Source organism: Epithele typhae, assembly GCF_022376455.1.
Source record: "Epithele typhae strain CBS 203.58 chromosome Unknown BXZ73scaffold_2, whole genome shotgun sequence".
In the NCBI taxonomy this organism is placed as follows: Eukaryota; Fungi; Basidiomycota; class Agaricomycetes; order Polyporales; family Epitheliaceae; genus Epithele; species Epithele typhae.
The window spans coordinates 905,096-918,260 of NW_025954193.1; the positions used below are offsets into that span (position 1 = coordinate 905,096).

The 13,165-nt window shown below is 58.8% G+C and overlaps 4 protein-coding genes across 4 annotated transcripts; 2 read left to right on the forward strand and 2 right to left on the reverse strand.

The window, feature by feature from the left end:
* Positions 1 to 415: 415 nt before the first annotated feature.
* Positions 416 to 1,079, forward strand: BXZ73DRAFT_96214 (uncharacterized protein; the record flags this gene model as incomplete). The annotated part of the gene is made up of 5 exons (XM_048027010.1): positions 416 to 561; positions 617 to 713; positions 768 to 812; positions 865 to 958; positions 1,009 to 1,079. 5 exons carry the CDS (start codon positions 416 to 418, stop codon positions 1,077 to 1,079), a joined length of 453 nt encoding a protein of 150 aa, XP_047883212.1.
* An 890-nt stretch (positions 1,080 to 1,969) lies between these two features.
* Positions 1,970 to 3,232, forward strand: BXZ73DRAFT_96215 (uncharacterized protein; the record flags this gene model as incomplete). The annotated part of the gene is made up of 4 exons (XM_048027011.1): positions 1,970 to 1,993; positions 2,051 to 2,128; positions 2,199 to 2,339; positions 2,396 to 3,232. The coding sequence occupies 4 exons, from the start codon at positions 1,970 to 1,972 to the stop codon at positions 3,230 to 3,232; spliced, it is 1,080 nt and encodes a 359-aa protein (XP_047883213.1).
* Positions 3,233 to 3,369: 137 nt separating this feature from the next.
* Positions 3,370 to 5,018, reverse strand: BXZ73DRAFT_86752 (uncharacterized protein; the record flags this gene model as incomplete). The annotated part of the gene is made up of 8 exons (XM_048024299.1): positions 3,370 to 3,373; positions 3,473 to 4,071; positions 4,138 to 4,223; positions 4,284 to 4,365; positions 4,427 to 4,479; positions 4,538 to 4,711; positions 4,771 to 4,884; positions 4,964 to 5,018. The coding sequence occupies 8 exons, from the start codon at positions 5,016 to 5,018 to the stop codon at positions 3,370 to 3,372; spliced, it is 1,167 nt and encodes a 388-aa protein (XP_047883214.1).
* A 581-nt stretch (positions 5,019 to 5,599) lies between these two features.
* Positions 5,600 to 8,807, reverse strand: BXZ73DRAFT_37935 (P-loop containing nucleoside triphosphate hydrolase protein; the record flags this gene model as incomplete). Its single annotated transcript, XM_048018099.1, has 6 exons — positions 5,600 to 5,692; positions 5,755 to 5,883; positions 5,941 to 6,140; positions 6,195 to 7,738; positions 7,793 to 8,282; positions 8,480 to 8,807. 6 exons carry the CDS (start codon positions 8,805 to 8,807, stop codon positions 5,600 to 5,602), a joined length of 2,784 nt encoding a protein of 927 aa, XP_047883215.1.
* Between the last annotated feature and the right edge of the window lie 4,358 nt (positions 8,808 to 13,165).

Sequence of the window (13,165 nt, forward strand, 5' to 3'; positions counted from 1 at the left end):
TGTATTTAGGGCATGCGGGGAGGTGAGGGCCGGCGGGAGAGTATGAGCACTGTATGAACGCACTGTCAGTGGACGGACATGCGACCGTGTGCAGCGGGGCACTGTACATTAATTTCTCACCAGATGACTGTGGCCTCGGTCTTCTCTCAGCAACCTGGGACGGGCGTTGTGCACAATCACAGCGTCGGGCAGGCAGCAAAGCGTCGAGCGGGAAGAGCAGACTCCGACTGCGGCGGACAGAGCGCAACAGCCAGCCGACGGGTTAATGTTGGGTTAATGGCATCATTACGGAGCGATAAGCCACCTGGCGCGGCGCGGCGGGCCGCGTCGATCGAAAACACGGTCACTCTCAACGCTCTCTCGTCCACTCGCGTCCGCCTCGGCGCACTCTCCCGCCTCTCACACCTCGCCCGCCATGTCTTCGCTCGTGTCCTTCTCCCGCCACACTCTCAAGCAGCTCAAGTTCGTTCTTCCGGGCGGTCTCCTCACCTACTACTTCGATAGCCCCCATATCCTCCTTCACATGCTCGAAGCGGAGGGCGGTTCAACAGGATGGGCTCGGTGCGCACCCCTTCGACCGCCTTCTGATTTGTCGGACGTGAACTCTTCTCGCCAGCTTCTCCGCCAGAATGTCGCTCTTCTCCGCCGCTGTGACGGTTTCACTCTTCCTCTACGTCCTCGTACTACCGCTCCTCCAAGGAGAGCAACCTAATGTGAGTCTCATCAAGAGCTTGAGTTTATCTGAGCCGCCCGCTAAGTTTGCACAGTACCGACACTGGAGGCAATCAGGTGTCTTGTCTACCGTCATCCCCGTGCGTCCATCTCCTCCGAATACCGTTCGATGTCACCCATATGTTCCCCCAGATCATGACCACGTCGATAGTCGCGGGATGGTCATTACTAGTGTACACATTAGGGAAATGGTCAAGTCTGGGATACCTAGAAGGTGTCATAGCAGGTGCGTGTTTTCGTCCAACTTGCTGCGGCCGTCTCTCATGAGAGCCACAGCTTCCGGGTTGTACGCGCTCGCATTTGGTCTGCTCGGCCTGATCCCCGCACCGAAAGTGCACAGGCAATAACGGTGCTCTTCTGCCATGTATCAAGTATCATTGGACTGTCTCCTCTGCGTGCAGTGACTCCCATGTATCTCCACCATTTGCCCGAATAATGTACCAGCGCTCTCTGTCCTCAGCCTCGGTCAGCCTCAGGAACGCTGTGCTGTTGAACTATCTTGTCACCATCGGGTCTCTGTCCACCGTCACGCCTTGCCCGCCGCCAATGCCTCCGTCGAGACCGGACGATGGGACCGGTTCCGTGACACCCTCAGCACTCGGTGGTGGCAATATTATGTGCATATCTCTGGGACAGCGTTCGAACAACGTCTAGTGGCCTTGGTCGAGTCTTGGTCCGAATTGTCTGGCGCAGTGTGATGAACCGGGATGGCGTGGAGCTCTCTGTGAAGAGTAGCACGCCGTTCGTCGTCTGCCTCCTCCTCTCCCCTGCACTCTCCTCTGTGCTGTCTACATCCCTGCTCCCTGTCCTTGCAACATCCTCGCCAATAGCTGAACGATGACAGCTGAGCAGTCCACGGCGAGTCCTGTCCCCCATGTGAGTCCATGTCCTTGTACTTCTGCTTGCCACTACGTACTCAATCTCCCGCCAGAGTCCATCTCTCACACTCGCAGATTCAGACTCCCAACGTCTCACTACGCGCTCGGACACAACGGCCTCGGTGGATTCAGTGAGGACCCCGGGAGATGAGCTTCAGCTCGCGCCATTTGGAATGACCGGTTTCAACGAGTCCACACTCAAACGGAGAACTCTCGTGAGTGTTGATGAAGGCGACGATAGGACCTCGAAAGATCCGGTGGACATCCCCGACCATCATGACATGGGCGGATTAATGACAAGCAAGTCGAGAACGTTCTCCAGAGTGGCCGGAAAAGCGAAGGGATTGGTGAGGTCGTTCATGCGCCGCAACACCCTCCGCAAGGTGCGTAGTGCGCTAGTCCTCAGTTGCTTCTATTTCTCAAACGTTCTGCGTACCCAGACCACAGACGACGAGCCTACCGAAGCGTTTCCGGTGTCGGCTAGGTCCTCTGCTGTTATGCACATCTGGGAACCAGAGGTATGTCACCTCGCCCCGACTGCTAATCGCGCATGCACTGACCTCAACTCCCCGGCTTCCCCACTCGCAGCACTTGTCCCAGTCTAGCACGTCCGTCCAGCTCCAACCCGACAGCATATATCACACCGAGGACGTCGATCATACCCCTCCCCTTGAGCCGTCGGCCGCGCTCGACCTCAACCGGACCCTCACCGCGTCCTCCACCCGCGCCGTCTTTGGCGACTCCCCCCGCGCGCCCCCCTCCGCCGCCGCCTCCCCGCGCGCGAGCCCCACGTCCTCCTCCGCCTCCATCGCCTCCCTCGCCTCCTGCCGCGCCGAGCCGAGCTCCTCCCCGCGCGCCCCCACCTTCGCCCGCTCCGACGTCCGCCCTCCCCGAGCACCCCCGCACCCACGCCAGCGCCCCTTCCGCTCCGCCCCGCCCACGTCCCCAGCCCGGCCGCCGCGCTGCTCACCGCGCTCCGCGTCGCGCTCTTCCCCGCGTGGGTCCTCGCCGCGGGCGGCGCGCTCGTTCTCTTCCCGCGGCACCTCTCCCCCGCCGTCTTCGCCCCGGGCTACCTCCCGCGCGCGGACGGCGGCGGCGCGCTCGCGCGCTTTGCGGCGCTGAAGGAGCACGCGCGCGACCTCGCGGCGTGCTTCGCGTACGCGGTCCTCCTCGCGCCCGCGTACGTCCCCGCGGGCGCGCGGCCGTGGGCGGCGGCCGGCGTCGCGCTCGTGCTCGTGCGCGCGGCGTGGGTGTGGTGGGGGTACGAGCCGGCGCGGCGGGTGGTGGCGGGGCGCGGTGGGGATGGGAAAGGGAAGGAGAGGCGGGCGGAGGGAGCGGGCGAGGGCGAGGGCGAGGGCGAGGGCGAGGAGTGCGTGCATGAGTGGCTGGGGAGGGACGACATGGAGACCCTGTGGCTGCTGGCCAACGAGGGCGCTCATTGGCGAGAGTGCAGTCTGGAGTGCACCTGTCGGCGTGGAGAGGAAGACGGGGTGCCTCTGTGGGACGAAGAGGTCGAGGCGGACGACGGCGATGATGGGCATGACGGCGATGGGGTCTGGGACGACTCTGTCGAGCTGAGGGAGGAGCGAGAGTGCGAACTCATGTTGTCGGAGGACGCATGAAAGCGAGGCGTTGGAAGAGTCCCCTCACTCTCTGTATACTTTCGAGCTGGCATGTGCCATATCCTTCCGAGCCATATACGCGCATTCTATGGTCTATAGTCGAGAGTAGCATATACGAATAAAGTGGTATACCGCATTCACCTGTATCCACGCGTGGTGTACGCGGAAGAGTCTACGCCAGAGTGTGGACGCATACATACTAGCAGGTTAGTGGTCGCCCCTCGCCCCGTCCAAGCTCACAAAATAGTGCGCGCCTCCTCCATCCCGTTCCTCACCGCCTGCATGCACCCCAGCCCGCGCACGCGCCGCTCCTCGACCTCGCCCGCCATCGCGTCCTCCCACCACCGCTCGCCCTCCGGCACCTCACGCCACCCGGCCGCCATAAAGTCCCGCAGCGCCCTCAGCCCGCGCTTGTCGTCGAGCCCGGCCCCGCTGCCGATGAGCCTCTGCACGTGCGCCCAGTGCGGCGGCGGGTTCGCGTGCGAGTACGGCGCGGTGGCGGCGGCGGACGTGGCGGCGGGCCCGCGGCAGAAGCCGTCGATGGCGAGCACGAGCGCGGGCGGGACGGTGATCCGCCCGACCTTGCACACGACCTCGGAGACCGCGAGGCAGTTGATGAGCGCGCCGTCGGGCTCGGGGCGCTCGAGCAGCTGCGCCGCGGCGGCCTGCGCGCTCATGGGCGCGGCGAGGGGCGTCGAGGACCCGGTCGTGAGCCCGTTCGCGGTGTGCACGGACGCGGAGGGCGCGGTGTCGATGGCGCGGGCGTTTGAGGGGAGTTTCGCGGACGAGTGCTTGCCGCCCTTCTTGCGCTTGGTCACGAAGCGAGTGACGATGTACATCTGGCAGGCGCATATATACGGTGAGCACGAGCCGAAAAGGGAGCGGGGAGAAGGAGGCGGACGCACCCATTTGTTGTCCCAGCTCATGACGCTAGTGCGCATCTCGTACTTCGAGAACATGGGGATCTCGCGGAGGAACGTGAAGTGGGTCGCTTTGGGCGGGTGTTATGGCGCTGAACGGATATTGGCGAGGTGCACGCGAGAAGACTCACCTCCAAGCCCCATCCAGCCACCCACGCGGAAGAGGGTAGGACAGAGCTGGAGCCCAAGCTTCATCCGGGTTGCATCAAGCCTCTGAACGAAGGAGGTTGAATATGCATGATAGAACGAGGACGCGGGGCATTGATGCGCGTACCTTGGGGTAAGAGGAGTTGCTGAGGTGCAGGTTGTAGTCGCAATCATCAGGGCCTTCGCAACGGTCCGTTTCATCCGTAGTATGGAGGGCGGGGTGAGAGAAGCCACTCACCAGCCCACGTCTTGAAGTCAACCAATAAATCGAAAGGGTTCACCCCAACATGAGACAGGCTCTCAATCCACTCGTCCATCTTCTGCTGGCGGACCTTGGCAGAAGAAAAGGTGTACAACAGGCGCGTCAAGCGATAATGGCCGCGCAGCTTGAACACAGGTCGCCACACGAAGACTGGATGATCGTGCAATATGTCAGGATGCGTGACGCAGTTAACAGTGAGGCGTACGCACAGTGCCATGCCAATGGCCACGACCGAAATTGGAACAGGAAGAGAAGGAAGAAGCAGTATTTGAGGAATTTGGGCGCGAATTTGAACGACTGAGCCGAGAGTATGCGGATGAGGTCTGTCGTACCGGCAATGTGGCGCGAGAGAGGGATGAGAAGCGGTGAGCGGGACGCAGGCCCGACGGTCGGTGTACTCACCGGCAAGAGGCAGTCCGCGAGCCCGGGCGACGACAGCCGTGAGCGCGACAGACATGACGGCGAAGATGAGGGCGAGGGTGAGGGTGCCGGGACGCCGAGGAGACAGGCGTTTCCCCTGGACGCGGGCGGGTGGCGACATGATATAGCTGGGCGCTGTATTCGGACTCGTTCTTGAGATCCTGATGCACTTCACCCGGGTTCTCGTGATTGCGCACGCGCTGTTAGGAACACGTCTAGGCTGTTGTGGGCTGGGTTGAGAGAGAGAATTCCCGAGCGTGTGGTGAGGCAGACAGTGCAAGAGGGTTGAACATTGAGCCTGAGCAGCCCCCGAGGCAAATTTCACCAAAGTTTCACCCTCACATTGCGTCCGCTCATATGCTTCGATCCCAGATAATTACCAACAGTGCCAATATTTCTGGCTTCTGGCTCAGTCTCGAGACGGGCATCGTCGAAAAGCGCCGATAAAATCCTCAACCATCACAACGGCTGTAATTTGTCTTCCCAACGTGGTGCGGGCCGCGCGATTGCATAAGTGTAAAGCGGAGGGTAAGCTCATATTAGAGGGGATCAAACTTGTGTAAGAGTATACAGTAATGCCTAGAATCCGCCCTGAATCAACGACGTCGGCCATCTGGTTTAGAAGACCCCACCGAACAGCCCGCGTTGTCTTCTGGGCTGGGGCTGCACGTCCGGCCGAAGCGTAGCCAAGCTGTTGAGCTGCTTCATAACCTGCACCGTCATGTCATGTCAGTGTCATAAGGAGATGAGAAACACGCTGGGGTCAAACTCACCTCCTCCAGCTTGTCCTTGCGCTCCTGAAGGTCAAGGTGCCGCCTTATGACTGGGTTCTCGCGCGCAAACTCCACCATCTCTTTCCGGTCGAGATCGTAAAGCAGTCGCGAGTCGATTTCGCGAGGGAACTGCGCAGCGACCAATGAGTGGGAGACACGCAGAGGAGTCGCTGCTGAACTGCGTACCTGGTAGAAGAAGTGGTCGAGCAGCTCGATGTTGATGAACATTGCCGAGGTGTACGCAAGCTTGTCAGCCACGACGTTCAGGAACGCCTCAGGGCAGAGCACGTCGTTTTCCTGTCCTGCTTTGCATCTCTTCGACTTCAATGCAGCCAACCGGAGTTTGAGGATCCCGATCCGATCGTTATACAGCATCGCATGCCGGGCTGCACACCGGGTTTAGTCCAAGTGATCAAGATCGAGATCGTACCCAAACTCACCGTCGAGAACTTGCGCAGGGGGGTACCTGTAGTCGTCCGGGATGTCGTTAGCCACAGCCTCGCCCTCTTCACCGCCCTGCAGCCGCAGCCGCTTACGCTCCTTCTCCTTCTCTTCCACGTCGCGTACGTAGGTCATCAGGTTGTTCAACCGCCTGCTCCCGCCGACGCGCGTCCGGATCTCGCGCAGCTTCTCTTCTGCCTGGCGCATCTCGCCCTCGAACAGCGTGACCGCCGACGCCCGGCCCTGCTCCCACTCTCGCGGCTCGACTTCGATCTCGAACTTGTACGGCTTGATGCAGTTCTCCACCTGGTCCGACGTCACGCCCACGCGCTCGCGGAGAATCGCGTGTGAGAACTCCACGAGTCGCTCCGCCGCCCGGGGGTGGAACGTGAACGGCTCGCCCTGCGCGATCGAGTCGATCAACGCGCGAAGGCCGTCCGCGACGAGCAGCGTCGAGTCGCGCCCGACGCCCGACTTGGTGAGCAGCGATGAGGCCGCGTCGAGCTTGTAGCGCCAGTACGGCTCGATCGTCTCTGGGGTGACACGCGAGTCCGCACCGAGCTGGGTGAGCTCGGGGGCGCGTTTGTCGGTCCAGTAGAGCTGCTCGAGGACGTCCATGACACGCTCCTCGAGCATGGCCTTGAGCTTCGCGCGCACCTGCGGCTTGCGGAACTGCGAGGTGCACTCCTTGAAGCGGCCCTTGAGAAGGTCCATCGTTTCGGCGACGTACGACTCAGCCGAGATCCGCCGGTCGTTGTACTGCACTTTGAACTGGTACTGCGCTTCCTCCAGCTCGAGCTGGACGGCGTTCGTGATCCCGTGGAGCGATGAGGCCATGGACGACTCTAGGACTTCCATCAGCCGACGGCGGAGGGTATCGGTGCCGACCATGAGCTTCGACGTTGAGCCGAAAATGTCGCGGTGACTGCCAAAGTACTCGTTCTCCGCGCGCCTTGCTACTGTAGTCAGTGTATCTTTGCTGCTGCCCCTCTTGCCGGACTTGCATACGACACCAATGTATCCGAGGTGGAGAGGATACCGGTTGCCACTGAGGATGGTGGCTCCCTGTTCGGCGGGTACCAGGTCCATCTTCGTGATGACACCTATAGTTCGGAGGCCTAGGGGATCAACCATCCGGCTTGCGCGAAGAGCGGGAGAGTTGGCGAGATCGACATCTGCAGCGCAGACGGCCAGAACGATGTTAGGCTCGCGGATGTATTTCTCGCACAAGCCGGCAATCTTGTCCTTCAGAGTTTCGGGTTGGTCCATGGAGGTAATCTGGATGTAACCGGGGAGGTCGATGAGGGTGAGGTCGGGGACGTTAGGGCTGTAAATGCGGAGGTCGATGGGCTCGTTCGAGACACATTCTGAGGCGGGGACGGCGAGGTTGAGGTCGGTGAGGGTGCGTTGAATGACCGAAAAGTCAGTAATCTTCCCGAGACCGAGAGCGGGGAATTCGCCGTATTCTTGTGCATTGCCACTCGTCGCCGGAGTGTGCACGAGCGTGAGCTCGATTGGTCGCCGGGTGACCATATTGTTCCCTCTGCATATGCCAGTTGAGCCAGACGCAGAACAAGATATACGCATGAGTGCTTACTTGGGCAAGAACTCATGGCCAACTATTGCCTCCAGAACAGAACTCTTTCCTGAGCTCTGGCTCCCAATGACGACGATGCTCGGTAGCTTTAGCGCATCACTCTGGTCGATGCTAATGAGCATCGTCCGGATTTCGATGAGCTTCCGGGTAAGGTGCATTAAGCCATTCTGCTGCGAATCTCCACCGGAATCGCCTGCGTTGGAATCCGAAGCCGAGAGTGAGGTCGCCGCCATGATGGCCGCTAGAGCTGTCGCGTCGTCCTGGCTCGGCGGTCGCTTCTTATTGCTACCCCCCTCCGAGTCTCCATCATGGTGTTCCTTGCCGTCGGACGAGAACATGTCCTTGAAGAACTGAGGAGTATCAAGAGACGGCAGCTTCACTTCTGAAAGCTTGTCAGACACTGTCCTCATCGCGCCGGACGCGGTGTCGAAAGCATCGGTGATAGTGTCTTGAACCGTGGAGAAAACTTCATTGGATTTCTTCTTGAACTCTGTGGATGGGCCCGTCAGCTCCTGCTCACCGCTCCGCAATCACGGCCACGCCCATCCATCGCATGCACTGCAGCCTACTTGCTTCACGCAGGGCACGCATAGCGAAACCCTCTCTCGTATGTACATCAGCCTCTCGCTCTCCGCATGCAATGTCTACGCACCCCACAAGCAGAAGATAGAAAGCGTCTGCACTCACCCTCAAACTTGTAATTCGCGTACGTGAACCCGCCAGCACCGACCGTCACGGTCGCGGCGGGCACGCGGAACGCGCGGAGCATGAAGCGCGGTATCGACGAGTAGCTCAGCGCGCGGACGTGCACACGGCGCATCCCCGGGGCCCCGACTGCCCGCGAGCGCGCCCGGAGCGCATTTCCCGAGCCCGTGCTCGTGAGCAGCGTCGCGAACTGTCGGTGGACCGGGCGCGACGCCGCGGGTACACGGCCGGCGGTGGCGGAGGGGCCGTACGTTGAGACCTTGCGGGGAGCGAGGGCGGAGGAGACGCGGCGGCGGAAGACGGAGAACATGACGGTCGTGCGGCGGTGGCCTGCGAGGAGGCGGGGAAAGAGGTGGGTGGTGGTGGTGAGGAGTCTTGCGTTCGTCTGGGGCCGCCGCTCAACAGCACCGGTGGTAGAGAGGTGCCCGAAGGCGTAACGAAGGAAGAGGGAGGAGTAGGGTGGCGAGTGTGCGCGCGCCGGACCTCCATGCCGACCTCTAGTGCCGATCGAAAAGTGGTATATCGGACTTTGAATATTGTAAGCGGAGGGCCAACAGGGGCCAACGTGGCTTATGATCCGGACTACTAGTTGACAGTTACCCATGCTTCTAGCCTTGGCTAGATGAATGATTGAGAGATAGTATGTATCCATATAATCGAGAACTTTCGACTTTGTTTCTGCTTTCCTCGCACTTGAAGCTGCACATCGTTACTTGGGTTCCAGTGCTATTTCGCGTTCAAAAAGTAGATGCTTTCGGCGAATCGTTGACGTCATGCCATGGTTTCGCCCCTAAAAGGTGTTGGACCTTTTCCCTTTCGATCTCACATTAACGCTCGCCGCACGCCTTGTCGCGTATTGTCTACCGGGGACAGCCTGTTCACAGGCTTGAAAGGGTAAGCTTTATGCGGTACTGTTCTCTGGCCTCGATCCTTGAAAAGGGCACTCGAAAGGGCGGCTGCGTTAACTTATGATCTCCTGTCTATGTTATGTAATGCGGGTTACTAAATACAAAGTCAGTCCCGATGGTAGGGTCGCACCACTAGTGGCATCTGTGGGCCACTCTCCAGCTCATTGAGGCGCATTGGACGTGAAAGAAGTGTAGGGCTTCTTGCGATGTCGTCCGGGCCTGGTACCATGCCAAAATCGAACGCGCGCAAGAGGGTAAATACTGTAACCTTCATTCTGAAGGGTCACAAAAGACAGTCAGCGGGACCAGAGACGGGAGTGATAAATCAGAGGGCACGTACTCCGCGAGTGCGAAGCGGTACCCGAGGCAAGCATGCGGTCCGTTGAAGAACGAGAGATTGTGAGCCCATAAGCCTGGGATACTGGACACGGCGTCAGGAAGGTGGTTCCAACGCTCTGGGCTAAAGTGGTTGGGACATCTTAGCAAAATCAAGACGCCGCAGAAGCAAACAACACACCGGAACTCTAAAGCATCCTCTCCCCAGAGAGTCGGATCCCGGTTCAAACCGAGTAATGGAAGCACTATAGCCGTGCCCTTTGATACACTACTCGCATCCGTCGTCAGCACAAATATCCACAATCCACGGGCTGAATGAACACACGAAATCCGGTCATGACTATAGCCGTTGATCTTGACGGGCTCGCGGAGAGGAATAATGTCGTCCGCCTTGGAAACGCGAAGAGACGATGGAATCGCAGGGTATAAGCGTACGATTTCTCTCATCACGTTTTCTAGGTAGTGCAGGGAGTTGAGCTGGTCGACAGAAGGATGGTCTTCAAGGATCGAAAATGCTTCATGGCGTAACTTTTCTTGGACGAGTGGATGACGAGCAAGCTCGTAAAATAGCCAGGCGATGGTGATGGCGGTGGTTTCATGACCAGCAACAAGAAATCTAGCGCGAAGTCAGCCCAAACCTCCAAGGCTTCATATAAAAGCATTTACGTGATACACTCTGAAGAGCATAGAGGGTCAGCATGCACTTGCGAGCGGATATCCGCCTAAAAATTTACCATCAATGATTTCCTGGTCCGTCAATCGCTGACCTTCTGGAAGGACGTTGCCCATATTCGCTTCCACTACTTGAGTGAGAAAGTCACGACCCATCCTTCTCGAGGCCTTCTCCGCGGGAGCGAGCCCTTCCAGCTCTCGTCTCTTCTCGTGAATGAGGCTTGTGACGAAATCAGTCATACGGGCGCGGGCGTGCATGAAGCGTTGCGATTGCTGCTCGGGCTGAAAGGAAGTCCGTCAGATTTCTCATTTCACGACTAGGACTTCGCCGCGTCGGCCAACTCACCAAGAGTCGGAGTACCGGGAAGAAGAAGCGGAGCATGGGCCACCAAGACATGCGCGTCACCGATCGGGATACTAAGCGGAACGCGTCCACAAGGTCGTTAGGCGGCGTGTTGGCATCAAGTGTCCCTAGCTTGAAACCAAATGCTAGAAAGAGCGAGAGCGAGAATGTCGTGATTCCGAGGGGTGATCCCGAGGGAGATAGTCAGCGCGGGGCTTCACAAAACAAGAGAGAACAAGGCACATACCAGTCTCTCCGATCACGTCCAGAGACAATCTGTGCACCCAGGCGTAGAAGTCGAGCGTGGCCGAGCCCTGATTCTTGATCACTTCCGATGACAGTATGTCGCGGAGCTGCGGTGTCACAGGGTTGTGGTCAGGAGATGTGAAACAACGGAACTTGTTATCTTAATCACAACCGCACCTGCGAAGCCTTGCTCAAGAAGACATCTGCGTATCCGCGAATCTGCAAGGGACCGAACGCAGGGTTCTGCGGCCGGAGTGAGTGCGCGTGGCGGAAGTTCGGAGTGGTTCAAACTCACCACTACCCTCTTCTACGCCCACCAAGACCGCATGTGAGCGCGCAGGTACAACGAGCCCGGAAGAAGAAAATATGACCCACATGGCGTCGGTGCTGCTCCCCTGTACCACTTGCGTCAAGCTCTGGGTCTCTGTCCGACTGCAAGATGATCGCATACCTTCGCACAGTATCAATCCTGTGAAAAGCACGACAGTCCCTCGTTCAGCGCCGCGCTCAACTCATGAAGATTTCGAACATGACGCACCTTTCCCCATCATCTCTTGGATCACCATGCGCGCTCGCTCAGGCTTCTGCCAGGTCTCGACGCGCGAGAAGACGTGGGCGAGGGCCTTGGTGTCCATCGTGAAGAGGACGTCGTCGGCGAGGACGCGGTACGCGAGGGTCCGTCCGAACGTGCGGACCCATTCCTCGTGCAGGCCGGTCGGGTCGGCGGTCCAGATTTGCCTTGCCCAGCCGAGGAAGAAGGAAGGAGAAGGAGGGCCGGGGAGCTGATGAAGCTGGCTGTGCTGCGCGCTCACGAACGCCTGCCAGACCTTCCGGCAAGCTAGAACGAACGCGCCTACAAAGAGAGGAATGAGGAAAAGAGCGTGGAGTGGCATTTGCCTGGAAGAAGGGGAAGAGACACCGAGGGTGTTGCAGCTGAGGCTAGATGAAGCGCAGACACTAAAGTATCAGTGTCCGCGCTTCACAAATCAGAGCGTTCAGCCAAGTGCTCTCAGACGTGGATCCGTTCGTGATGGTGTCACACACATCGTCGAGGGGTAAACAGTGCCCTCGGTCAGAATCTATACCCACCATCACGAGCATGCGTTCAGCACGCTCCATCTCTCTCCCCCGTATGTTGGCCTTCGAGAACCCGCGATGCCACCTCGTTTCCGACGGAGACTCGCCCACAAGAGCTGAAGCTGAGCGCTGATCCTGATAACGCTGCCAATACTAGACAGCCTGACAGATAGCTGTACCGTGAGTAACACAATAGTACTAACCGCCGCCGGACACATGCGCTGTCGCGTGCATCCACGCAGTTTCCTGCAGAGTGAGGCTGGGGCCTGAGTGGCATATTGGGTGAACTGATAGATACTCAAGGGGTGACTCACTGTGCATACATTGCGTGACCGCGGTGTTGCACATGTTCATCTGACATGCTGAGCTTGAGCAAACGCTATCATGACAGACTCAGTTTCATCGGGCAAGAACGTCCGATGGGCGACAGCCACGAACTATCCATTTCGTGACCTCTTCTTGGAGTTCTGCTTCCCGCGCGTCCGTTCCGGTCGTTGTCAACATTGGCTTGAGCTTCGCTGCCGGCTTGTAAAGCAGTGTGAACGTGAACCCACAAAGTGGGGGGTTTGCGGACACTGGCTAAGAAAACATATCATTTCACGTGTTACACCAAGGTACACCAATACTCACAGTTGTTGCAGCTACTAGGGGTGATGTGGCGAGATCAAACGTTTCTGACTCTAAGTCCGGGGCGTTCGTGACGAGCGTGTTCATCAACGTCTCAACCCACTCAAGCCCCATGCGGGTGTACGGGGTCCTGAAAACAGGCGCTTGTCGCTCCTATATAGGCTGCAGCAAATCTCTCATGATACCGAATATATGTAGAGAGAAAGGAACCATGTGTCAAACATCGGAAAGAAGACGAATGAACTCGTTGAAAGAGCGCAGGATCTTGAGAGGACATAGGATTAGCCATAGAATATGGGCTGCCTAGGGATTGACGGCACCCGTTCAGAGTTCTCATCGATCAGCTTGCGTGCTGTCGCTAGCGCTGATGTCGAATGATCTCCGTGCGGACGCCCGGATCGGAGCGCCCTGCCACGCGCGTTCAAAAGATTAGGCGCCTATTATGAGTCGCGCACCCGT